At 43.7% G+C, this 13,242-nt stretch overlaps 1 protein-coding gene across 1 annotated transcript in view; it reads right to left on the bottom strand.

Moving 5' to 3' along the window:
• The window catches only part of SNX15 (sorting nexin 15), a 32,964-nt gene that overhangs the window by 12,418 nt on the left and 7,304 nt on the right, over window positions 1-13,242 (bottom strand). Inside the window, exons 2-5 of the mRNA XM_040328571.1 lie at window positions 6,914-6,949; window positions 5,786-5,906; window positions 1,728-1,843; window positions 1,463-1,646 (exon numbers count right to left, since the gene is read on the bottom strand). Of these exons, the coding sequence (XP_040184505.1) occupies window positions 1,463-1,646; window positions 1,728-1,843; window positions 5,786-5,906; window positions 6,914-6,949 (457 nt within the window). The remainder of the gene's footprint in view (window positions 1-1,462; window positions 1,647-1,727; window positions 1,844-5,785; window positions 5,907-6,913; window positions 6,950-13,242) is intronic.

Here is a 13,242-nt window from a genome sequence, read left to right as displayed (position 1 = left end):
GACTAAAAAACTCCCAGAGATGGCATCATCCCATCCTGCCTTGTTGCTAGGATGTTGCGGAGAGACCCCCAGCTGTTACTGTTCACCTCCCCCACCATCACAGGAGAAATCTCTCAAAGCTACTGTATTGGGAGAGAGAAAGTACATGTGAGGGGGTTTGAATCAGCGAAAGAGCGCCCTCCTATGATGATGAGGGTGAAAAGTAACAGCGGGCAACAAGACAGAATGGGATGAGGACATTTCTGAGAGTTTTTTCAGTCAGGCATTAGGAGTTACATAAAAGGCCTACACCTATAGTAAGGGCATTATTCAACCGCGATCAGAGTTGCCCAGTTTATTTTCATCTACAGGCACCCAGTTTTTTGGTAATGGTGAACTATGCTTTAAAATCCAGCTCTGGGCAGGATTACCTCCACAGGTGTTCCGCAGGCAAAACATTCTTGTTCCTTGGAAGGACCTCACGGTCATGCAAGTATAACTCTAGATCCTGCAAATAAGCTAGTATATATATATATATATATATATATATATACACACACACACACACACAACACGTGGGCATGCCGGAGCTCCGCCCCCGCCCACCCACCCACATCACTCATTTACAGCTCTCTGTGAATAGAAAACAACAAGGTCCTGCAGCCTTTGCGGCTGTCAGCTTGTAGTTTTCAATGACCTACCATGGCGCTGCGAGCGTTGTGGTAGTTCATCGATTCTTCCTGTCAGAATGTATCGGCTTCCTAGTACGAGCAAGCAGATACACCGACAGGTCTGCAGGAGACTTGCATGGCATCAGTGATCTGCTGATCGCTGGTACAATGCTTTACTGCAACAAAAAAAATGATAAATGCCAATTTTTTTACCTGCAAAAAAATGTGCAATTTATTATTTTTGTGAAAAGGTGAACTTATTCTTTAAAGTTGGAGCAACCAGGAAGTACAGTGGGAGGTGGATGTAAACTAAGGCCCCTTTCACACTGGGGCGGGAGGTGCGCTGACGGTATAGCGCCGTTATTTTTAGCGGCGCTATACCGTCGGAATTGCGGGGGTATTCGGCCGCTAGCGGTGCGGTTTTAAACCCTGCTAGCGGCCGAAAAAGGGTTAATACTGCCCGCCTCTGTAGAGACGCATTGCGGGCGGTATTACCGTGGTGTCCCATTGTTTTCAATGAGAAGGAGCGGTGGAGAAGCAGTAAACACACCGCTCCAAAGATGCTGCTGGCAGGACTTTTGGAGCGGTCCCGCCAGCACATCGCCTCAGTGTGAAAGCCCTCGGGCTTTCACATTGAGACTACAGGTCAGGAGTTTTTCAGGCGCTATTTTTTTTAGCGCTAAACCGCCTGAAAAACTCCTTAGTGTGAAAGAGGCCTAATTAAAGTGGACTGTACAGACCATTCTAGTAATTCATACAGCTTACTCTGAAAACTGTTATTTTCCAGTCTGAAAGACAGAAGCTTACAGTACCATTACTGCTGATGTCTTCATCGTGCTCAGCTTCCTCTACTGACTCTGCCACATCCGAATCATTCGTCACTTCTTCTGTAATTTCAAGGGAACAACTTCGTACTGGCTCTGGAACTAAAGGAGGGGGTAAGACAAGCGTCTCTGTTGCATCTGGGCCATCTGATCGCATGGTGACCTCTCCCGGCTGTGGATAGTACACATAGCTCTATTACTAATATAGAGAAAGTAACCCCCTTCTCATACTCCACATTACCATCTCTCTTACCCTGAAGAACTCCTTCAGCTGGGGGCTGTTATTCAGTGCTGTGATGTTCACAGTGAACCTGAGCATATCTTCTGCAGCTTTTCTGCGTTCCTCTATAACTGGTGCTTCGAAACGCCCTGACAATGAACGACAGATGTGCGTCAAAGTTGTCCAAAAAAAACACAAATCATTAAACAAAGGTTCCCCCCCCCATCTGCAACTTAGTAAACTAAAGCACATTATGCCTTGAAAAAGTATTCATACCCCTTGAAATGTTCTACTTTTTGTCATGTGACAACCAAAAAACAGAAATGTATTTTATTGGGATTTTATGTGATAGACCAACACAAAGGGGCACATAATTGTGAGATGGAAGGAAAATATGTGAAAAGTGTGGCGTGCACTTGTATTCAGCCCCCCTGAGTCAATACTTTGTAGAATAAAACCACCTTTCACTGCAATTACAGCTACAAGTCTTTTTGGGGATGTCTCTACCAGTTTTGCACATCTAGAGAGTGAAATGTTTGCCCATTCTTCTTTGCAAAATAGCTCAAGTTCTGTCAGATTGGATGGAGAGTGTCTGTGGCAAGACTTGAAATTGCTGTTCAGCTTCTCAATTGAATTTAGGTCTGGCCTTTGACTGGGCCATTCTAACTAGGGTTATCCCGATACCGATACTAGTATCGGGACCGATTCCGAGTATTTGCGGGAGTACTCGTACTCCCGCAAATACCCCCGATACCAAAATAGAATACTCCCCCCCGCCGCATCCCGCCGCTACGCCGCATCCCCGCTTGGTTAATACGGGCGGGGAACATTACAGCATTCATTTGAATAGCTGTAGTCTTTCCCGCCGCGCCTCTTATAGACACTCCCCCTTGCTTGGGTGAACTGTCCAATCCCAAGCAAGGGGGAGTGTCTATACGCAGCGCGAAAGACTACAGCTATTCAAAGCTGTAATGTTCCCCGCGCGTATTAACCAAGCGGGGATGCGGCGCGGCAGCAGGGATGCGGCAGCATGTACGGTAAGGGGGACATGGCTGCTTTTTTGGGGGGGGAAATGGCTGCATATGGGGGGGGGACATGGCTGCATATATGGGGGGGGGGGGGGACATGGCTGCATATATGGGGGGGGGGGGACATGGCTGCATATATGGGGGGGGGACCATGGCTGCATATATGGGGGGGGGGACATATATGGGGCGGACATGGCTGCATTTGTGGGGGGACATGGCTGCATTTGGGGACACATTTAAAAAAAAGTATCGGTATTCGGTATCGGCGAGTACTTGAAAAAAAAGTATCGGTACTCGTACTCAGTCCTAAAAAAGTGGTATCGGGACAACCCTAATTCTAACACATGAATATGCTTTGATGGAAACCATTCCATTGTAGCTCTGGCCGGAAAACTGGACTTCTTATGGTTTTCTTTCAACAATGGCTTTCTTCTTGCCACTCTTCCATAAATGCCAGATTTGTGGGATGCACAACTAATAGTTGTCCTATGGACAGATTCTACCACCTGAGCTCCTCCAGAGTTACCATGGGCCTTTTTGCCTGCTTCTCTGTTTAATGCTCTCCTTGCCCGGCCTATCAGTTTAGGTGGACGGCCATGTCTTGGTAGGTTTGCAGTTGTGCCATACTCTTTCCATTTTTGGATGATGGATTGAACAGTGCTCTGTGAGATGTTCAAAGGTTGGGATATTTGATTGCAACTTAACGCTGTTTGTGCCCTGATGTGTTCCTTGGCCTTCATGATGCGGTTTGTTCACTAAGATTCTTTAACAAACCTATGAGGGCTTCACAGAACAGCTATACTTATACTTAGATTAAAATTACACACAGGTGGACTCTTTACCAATTAGGTGACTTCTGAAGGCAATTGGTTCCACTAGATTGTAGTTAGGGGTATCAGAGTAAAGGGGGCTGAATATAAATGCACGCCACACTTTTCAGATATTTATTTGTAAAAAAAATTGAAAATCATTTATCATTTTCCTTCCACTTCACAATTATGTGCCACTTTGTGTTTGTCTATCACATAAAAAAATTCCCAATAAAATACATTTACGTTTTTGGTTGTAACATGACAAAATGTGGAAAATTTCAAGGGGTATGAATACTTTAAGGTAAAGTAACTGTTTTGGGAAACCATTAAAATCAATGGCTTTAACAAAAAGATCTGATTGTTTGCGAAAGGCAACAGACACATCTGATACATGAAACCCAGTATTTAAAAGTATGGCTTATCGTACAAGCATCAGAAGGGAAATTTCACTTGTGAGAGGATAGGGTGCAGGGAAACCTAATTTCAGATACTGGCACAACTTCATACAAATGTTTACATTTCTAGGTTGGGTTAGAACGTCTGTCATTTTTTTTTTAAATTGCTGTCTGACAGAGTTTGGCAGGTGCAAGAATTTGTTACTATAGGATGAAAAAAGTTGCAGCTACTTTCCGATGCCCTTTGCAATCGATCAGCACAGAGAAATGAAAGCTGCGGGACCATTCAGAAAGTGCGGCGCGCACATGCGCAATAGAAAGCTGGACTCACAGCCAACTTCCTATAGTAAAGATGCCGGCGCTAGGAACCCAAAGACCAGTGAAGAACCGGTTCGGAACAGGATGGCGGTAGATCCCTGGACAGGTAAGTGTTCTTAAATTAAAAGCCAATTACATTTTTTGTGGGCCATTTAAGAGCCTCTTTAACTCACTTGTGGACCAGCTCACACACATTTACGGCTGCAAAGTGGCTCGTTCCCACAAATTGCCGTACCTGTATGTCGGCATCATTAAGGGCCATAGCAGGCGCGTGTCCGCTGCACGGCAGGGGACCTGATGCGCGTGGCCGCGATGACAACCGGCCTCTCATGATCGCGGGCACGAGAGCCTGAACAGGGATCTGTGTATGTGAACACACAAATCCCCGTTTTGAAATGGGAGGAGAGACAGATCTGCTGTTCCTAGTAATTAGGAACAGTGATTTGTCTCCTCCTCCAGTCAGTCCCATACACCCAGTTAGAACACATTTAACCCCTTGATTGCCCCCTAATGCTAACCCCTTCTCTGTCAGTGACATTTATACAGTAATCAGTGGCTATTTTTAGCTCTGATCACAGTATAAATGTCAATGGTCCCAAAAAAAGTGTCAAAAGTGTCCGATTTGTCCGCTGCAATGTTGCAGTCATGCTAAAAAAAAAAAAAAAAAAAAAAAAAAAAACAAATTGCAGATCTATAAAAAAAGTAATTAAAAAAATATATATAAAAATAATCATAATAATAATAATAGTGCCATGACTCTATCCCCTATTTTTGGAGACGCTAAACCTTTTTTTTTTTTACCAAAATTATGTAGAAGAATACATATTGGCCTAAATTGATGAAGAATTATTTTTTTTTTTTTTAGGATCTTACAGCAAAAATTTGTTTTTTTTCCCCAACATTGTTGGCCTTTTTTGTTTATAGTGCAAAAAAAAAAAAAAAAAAAACCGTGAGGTGATCTAATACTACCAAAAGAAAGCTCTATTTGGGTACAGTGTCGCACAACCACGCAATTGTCAGTTAAAGCGACACAGTGCCGTATTCCAAAAAATGGCCTGTCATGAAGGGGGAAAATCTTCCTCTTAAAGCGGTTGTAAACCGCATATATATTTTTTTTTTTTTTACCTGCAAGGCAAAATGCATAATCGGCTAGTATGCACCGCATAATAGCTGATTATGAAATACTTACCTCAAAACGAGGTGAACAACACTTACCTGGTTCACGCCGAGCGAGATGTCATCTTGCTCCGGCGTGTCTTCCGGGTATCGCCGCTCCAGCGCTGTGATTGGCTGAAGCGGCGATGACGTCACTCCCGCGCGGGAGATTTAAAATCGGCAAGGTCCGGCGGCTGCCGGATCTTTCGCCGTGGATCCCCCCTGCGCATGCGCCGCCCGCATTGCGAGGGGAATATCTCCTAAACCGTACAGGTTTAGGAGATATTCTTTTTACCTACAGGTAAGCCTTACCTGTAGGTAAAAGTGAAAAATTAAGGTTTACAACCGCTTTAAATGGTTAAGGAATAGTGTTCAGCACTTACCAAAAACTTGAGCCCTGGGGAATGCTGGGAATTCCTGAGTGCGCTGGAAGAGATTCCGGTGAGTGTAGGAAAGCTCTCCATGAAGTTTCTTGAAGTCGCTGTAACGTTTCCAAACCACAATCTGGAAGATGAAATACATTATTTACATGAAGGTTTTCAATCACTGTGAAGACATCTGAATACAGCAGTGAGCATTGAGGTGATGGATAAACGGTGAAGTAATGTAGAAATGTACTGCCAATAGCGGTTACTAGACTGAGGGGGCCTCAATTACAGCCTTGAGAAAGTGTCATTACCCCCAAATACATGGGGCCGAGTTCTCCCTCATCCTATAAAACAGGGACTCTTGCCCCTAAGTTTTTGCATGCAAGGACCGATTGAATAAGTGCCGTAATTTGCAGATCTCTTTATGGACAGTGTTATCGGACAGCGGGAGGAAAACTGAACAATCTGCTTAGCAACGGCAGAGCGGATTCCAATGGGACCAAGTGCTACATGTAAATCGGTTACATAGAAACATAGGCCTCTAGGCATTATTATATATTGCCATTTGTAAACCCATCTCATTGGTTATGGTGTGCTTTCCTTTTTAGTGTTGTAGGTCAGTTGAATACATTGTCTTTGATTTGAAGCATTCATTTTACTTTCTAGTTAAGAATCATTGGATTATTTACTCTTCTGTAGCACTGATAAAGTGTACAAACATGTCATTTAAAGATTTGGCGCACACTGAAAATTAAGAGGTTACAAAAGTTACGAAAAATTCTAGTACGGCAGATCACAACTTCGGAAGTGATGTATTGTAATGTTTTAGTTTCCGAGCATGCGTGGTCTGGTTCTGGATTATTTTCAGATGAATACTGCACTGCTTAATAGAAAATCGTACAAGAAAATTTTTCGTGCTTGCCCCTTTGGATATTGTTAGGTGAACTGTTGCAATTGGCTCTTGAAAGCTGTGTACTAACGATAAGATTATCGTAGATCACTCCGAAAGTTATACGATTTTCTGATTGTCTGTACTAGGCATTCGCTAGGATTCATATTTGACAATGACAAGTAGAAGAGGAGCACCAAGTTCATACAAAGATATGAGCAGTCAATACAAAGCCAACATTAGACTGTACATACCTCTTTAGCATCCTGAGGGTTCTTCTTTGGTATAAACTGAAAAGAAAACAGATGGATAAAACAAATATTAAAAAAACATTTATATATAAAAAATCAACAACATTATTTTAGAGCTGCATGGTTAATCATTACGAATCAAGATCGCGATTTTTTACAGAGCCAACTATAAACATTGTAACGTTTTGTTCTTTAGATCAAAAGGAAGAATGGACTGCAGTCTGTAAGGCCCCTTTTACACTAAGGCAGTTTTAGCGCTAGAATTAGCCTCTAAATAACGCCTGAAAACCGCCTCCCATTCAGTTCAGTGTGACTTTTCACACTGGGGCGGTGCACTTGCGGGACGTTAGGAAAAGTCCTGCAAGCAACATCATTGGGGCGGGTTTGGGAGCGCCGTATACAGCACTACCAAAACGCCCCGCCCATTGAAATGAATGGGCAGCGCTTCCAAAGCGCCTGAAAAGTGATTTGGAAATGCTGTAACACGGGTGCTTTTAACCCCTTCTTCTGTCGCTAGCACAGGTTAAAGCACCCCACAAGCAGCCAAAAAGCAACACTTAAACAGTGCTAAAGTACCGCTAAAATAAGTGGCGCTTCGGCGCCAACGCACAGGCGGCTCAGTGTGAAAGGGGTCTAAGTGAGGGCAGTTTAACCACTTAAAGACTAAACATTTTTCTGACACTTGTTGGTTTCATGTTAAAATCATTATTTTTTGCTAGAAAATTACTTAGAACCCCCAAACATTATATATTTTGTTTTTAGCAGACCAGAATAAAATGGTGGTTGTTGCAATAATTTATGTCACTGTATTTGCGCAGCGGTCTTTCAAATGCAATTTTTTTTGAAAAATAAATAAGATAAATAAATACACTTTTTTAATGAATAAAAAAAAAAAAAACACAAAACAGTAAAGTTAGCCCAATTTTTTTGTAGAATATGAAAGACAATGGGGGACCCAGAGGAGGACATGGAGAGATGGGGAGGGCGCAGGGAGACACAGATCGGGACCCGGAGGACACGGGGGAGCACAGAGGGGGACAGCCAGGGGCGATTGGTGCAGCTGTGGGGAGGGGGGTGGGCAATTACAAGCACCGATTTCCCTGACAGCCACTGGAGGGAGAGAAGGAGAAGCGGGTGTCAGAAAAGCTATACCGGGAGATCGGTGCTTGTAACTCCACCCACCGCCACACCGAACATCCCTGAGGCTGCCCAAGTATTGGGTCTAGCATCGCAGCATTTGCACGAGTACAAGTACTAGGTGCAACTCGTTTTTTATTTTTTGCTAAACAAATAAAAAAAAAAGACCAACATGTTTGAAAAATAAATAAAAAATAAGTTTCTTTTGTTTCTGTTATAAAGTTTTCACTGATGGGCACTGATAAGGTGGAACCAATAAGGTGGCACTGATGGGCACTCATGGGTGTCACTGGTGGACGACACTGATGGGCATTGAAAGGCTGCACTGATAGGCATCACTGATGGCACTGATAGGCATCACTGATGGCACTGGCAGGCATTGGGGATGGGCACTGATTGGCACACCACTGATCGCTGTGATGTGCGCCCCCACGGGCACGCGGCGGCAGTTATCCTGCTTGACATCATATGACGCCCAGTTAGGATAACTGAACCACCGCCTGGCCATCGATCTGCTATAGGCCGGGAGGGACATGGTTAATATTAGTCTATTGGTAGGCAGATGTAAACAGACGTGCATCAGTTTGCATTGGATTACCTCCAAGTCTCCTAACGTCAAAGGAAGATACGCCTATTCACGAACGTACACCCGGCCGTCGCAGTACAGATACGCCATTTACGTAAGGCTTTTTCCGGCGTAAAGTTACCCCTGCTATATGAGGCGCAGCCAATGTTAAGTATGGACGTCGGGCCAGCGACAAATTTTCCGTCGATTATGTCGTTTGCGCAAGTCGTTCGCGAATAGGGCTGTGCGTCATTTACGTTCACGTCGAAAGCATTGGCTTTTTGCGGGTTAATTTGGAGCATGGGTACTAGGATACTTTCACGGACGGCGCATGCGCCGTTTGTAAAAAGCGTCATTTACGTGGGGTCACAACAAATTGGCATAAAACACGCCCACATGTTCCACATTTGAATTAGGCGGGCTTACGCCGGCCTATTTACGCTACGCCGCCGCAACTTTGCTTTGTGAATACTGCACTTGCCTGTCAAAGTTGCGGAGGCGTAGCGTAAATAGGATACGTTACGCCCGCACACAAATACGCGCTCCCTACCTGAATCTACCCCAATATTTTTTACTTTTTATTTAATAAATATCACAATTTTTTAGGTCGATACGTATTCTTCTACATTTTTTGGTAACATTTTTGGTAAAAAAAAAAAAATCGCAATAATCGTATATTGATTGGTTTGCGCAAAAGTTATAGCGTCTACAAAATGGGTGATAGATTTATGCCATTTCTATTTTATTATTTTTTTTACTAGTAATGGCGGCGATTTGCGATTTTTTACTGTGACATTGCGGCAAACACATCGGACACTTTTGACACGTTTTTGGGACCATTTACATTTATACAGCGATTAATGCTATAAATATGCACTGATTACTGTGTAAATGTGACTGGCAGGGAAGGGGTTAACCACTAGGGGGTGCTGAAGGGGTTAAAATGTTCCCTAACGTGTGTTCTAACTGTAGGGGGGAGGGGACTCACAAGGGGAGGAGACCGATGTGTGTTCCTCTGTACTGGGAACAAACATTGATCTCCTCACCGCTGATAACCTCTGATTTCATTTTCACAATCTCTGATTTTAATTTATTTTTTCTTCCCGAGTGAATTCTGGGGGAACTTTATTTTCTGGCTGATATTCAAGGCTTCTGAATGTTTCATTTGTCTATGAAGAATAACTGAAGATCACAAGCCGTGACTAATCAGTCCTCACATGTTCTACACACTCGTGTCAGGACTGGACGGTCCTCCAGGTCACATGGGGACCAATTCATACCATGGAAGGTACAGGTCTCTAGGCACACTGACAATACGATTTCTTGTGCTTAGATCTTCTTCTACCAAATATATAGAAATATCGCTTTTCTTCATCATTATCACTGGTTTAGTATTTTCTTTGTTCAGAGCAACTAGCATCAGTCTTCTGAACTTGTTATCTGATGGTGAACTTCACAAAGTAATGGCTCTATGGGGTCAGGTCTTCATTTTCAAAGCCAACTCCCTACAAACATTTTCCATTTTGTGTGCAATAAGACAGGGCGCGACAAACCCCGGGCGCCAGGTCGCAATTGCGACTAGAATTAGCCACCTGGCGCCTGGGGGTGACACAGCTGGGGTACCCCGTCTCCGTGCGTACCCCCCCCCCCCCCCCCCTCGTGATCGCGTCGGCCGGTAATTGAGGCCGAGGCTTTGCGGCTTTCTGCAGTCCTATGGTCCCTTCTGGAATCTGGCACCCTCTTGTGGTGGCTGTTGGTATGACAAGACAACCATCAATGCTAATGGAGCATCCCTGCCTGTTTCCATCGCCTTCCCTTTACTTAGGAGTTAGAACCCCCAAACACTAATTATATATATATATATATATATATATATATATATATATATATATATATATATATATATATATATATATATATATATATATATATATATATATATATATATATATATATATATATATATATATATATATATATATATATATATATATATATATATATATTTTTTTTTATACACACACACATATACATACACATTTTATATATATATATATAATTAATCTAACACCCTAGAGAATAAAATGGCGGTCGTTGCAATACTTTCTGTCACACCGTATTTGCGCAGCGGTCTTACAAGTGCACTTTTTTGGGAAAAAAATACACTTTTTTTAATAAAAAAATAAGACAACAGTAAAGTTAGCCCAATTTATTTTATATTGTGAAAGATAATGTTACGCCGAGTAAATTGATACCCAACATGTCACGCTTCAAAATTGTGTCCGCTCGTGGAATGGCGACAAACTTTTAACCTTTAAAATCTCCATAGGCAAAGTTTAAAAAATTCTACAGGTTGCATGTTTTGAGTTACAGAGGAGGTATAGGGCTAGAATTATTGCTCTCGCTCTAACAATCGCGGCGATACCTCACATGTGTGGTTTGAACACCGTTTACATATGTGGGCGCAACTCACGTATGCGTTCGCTTCTGCGCGCAAGCTTGGCGGGACGGGGTGCGTTTTTGGCTCCTAACTTTTTTAGCTGGCTCCTAGATTCCACGCAAATTTGTCAAGCCCTGCAATAAGAAATTTTTGATTCCTTATTAGTTTCCTGCACTCCTGGAGAAATCATCCAGGAAGTCAAGGAAATAAGGGAACAAATCCCAAATGTTCAATTGTTTGGTAAAGCTGCTTTCACACTGAGGCACTTTGCACGCGCTATTGCGCTAAAAATAGCGCCTGCAATGCGCCCTGAAAGAGCCGCTCCTTTCTATCCAGTATGAGCCCCTGCCCATTGAAATCAATGGGTTAGCTCCTCCAACCCGCCCGCAAAACGCTGCAAAGCAGCGTTTTTGCGGGCAGGTTTAACCCTTTTTCGGCTGCTAGCGGGGGTTAAAGTCTCCCCGCTAGTGCCCGAAAATCACGGCAAACGTACCCGAACACAAACTGCTAATCAGCCAATTACACGGCAGCAACTCTATGCATTTAGACATCTAGGACGTAGTTAAAACGACTTGCTAAAGTTCAAACTGAACATCAGAATGGAAAAGAAAAGGGATTTAAGCGACTTTGAACATGGCACAGTTGTTTGTGCAAGATGGGCTGGTCTGAGTATTTAAAAAACTGCTGATCTGGGATTTTCATGCACAACCAACCATTCTACAGAGAATGGTACTAAAGTGAGAAAATTTCCAGTGAGCGGCAGTTGTGTGGACAAAATGCCTTGTTGATGTCAGGAGAATGGGCAGATTCCAGGTGATAGAAAGGCAACAATAACTCAAATCAGGGCTCGACAAAATCCGGGCGCCCGGTCGCAATTGCGACAAGAAATTGTGACCTGGCGCCCGCCAGTAATTGAGGCTGCAGCTTTGCGGCCTACAAGGCCGCGGCCTCAATTACCGTCCGTCGCTGGAAGCCCGCCGCGGGAGGTGAGGGCGCACAAAGGCACAGGAACAAAGGACACGATCGCGGCGGGCCCACGACGGCCGGTAATTGAGGCCGCGGCTTTGCAGCCTTATGAAGGCCCAAGCTTACTTCTGTGACCTGGCGCCATCTGGTGGTGGCCGTTGGCATTACAAGTAAAACAGCAGTTTTTAAAGTGTTTTTTCACTGTCATGCCCTTCCCTCTAATTAGAAACCCCAAACATGATATATATAATTTTTATTCTAACACCCTAAAGAATAAAATGGCGATCGTTGTAATACTTTCTGTCACACCGTATTAGCGCACTTTTTTGGGGGAAAAAAATCACTTTTTTTAATTAAAAAAATAAGACAACAGTAAAGTTATCCCAATTCAAAATTGCGTCCGCTCGTGGAATGCCGTCAAATTTTTACCCTTTAAAATCTCCATAGGCGACGTTTAAAAAATTCTACAGGTTGCATGTTTTGAGTTACAGAGGAGGTATAGGGCTAGAATTATTGCTCTCGCTCTAACGATCGCAGCGATACCTCACATGTGTGGTTTGAATACCGTTTACATATGCGGGCGCTACTCAGGTATGTGTTCGATCTGCGCGCGAGCTTGGCGGGACGGGGCGCGTTTTCTAGCTTCTAACTTTTTTAGCTGGCTCCTAAATTCCAAGCAAATTTGTCAAGCCCTGACTCAAATAACCACTCGTTACACCCAAGGTATGCAGAATGCCATCTCTGAACGCACAACACATTGAACCTTGAAGCAGATGGGCTACAGCAGCAGAAGACCACACCGGGTGCCACTCCTGTCAGCGAAGAACAGAAAACTGAGGCTACAATTCGCACAGGCTCACCAAAATTGGACAATAGAAGATTAGAAAAACGTTGCCTGGTCTGATAAATCTCGATTTCATCTGCAACATGAAGATGGTAGATGGTCCGAATTTGAAGTATGGATCCATCCTGCCTTGTATCGATGGTTCAGGCTGGTGGTGGTGGTGTAATGGTGTGGGGGATATTTTCTTGGCACACTTTGGGCCCCTTAGTACCAATTGAGCATCATTGAAATGCCACGGCCTACCTGAGTATTATTACTGACCTTGTCCATCCCTTTATGACTCCAGTGTTCCCCTCTTCCGATGGCTCCTTCCAGCAGGATAATACACCATGGGCCAGATTCACGTACGAGCGCGGAACTTTGTGCGGGCGTAGCGTATC

Source organism: Rana temporaria, chromosome 11 (assembly GCF_905171775.1).
Source record: "Rana temporaria chromosome 11, aRanTem1.1, whole genome shotgun sequence".
NCBI classification, from domain to species: Eukaryota; Metazoa; Chordata; class Amphibia; order Anura; family Ranidae; genus Rana; species Rana temporaria.
Note: the sequence above shows the minus strand (reverse complement) of the source record. Positions and strands in the feature narration are given on the sequence as shown.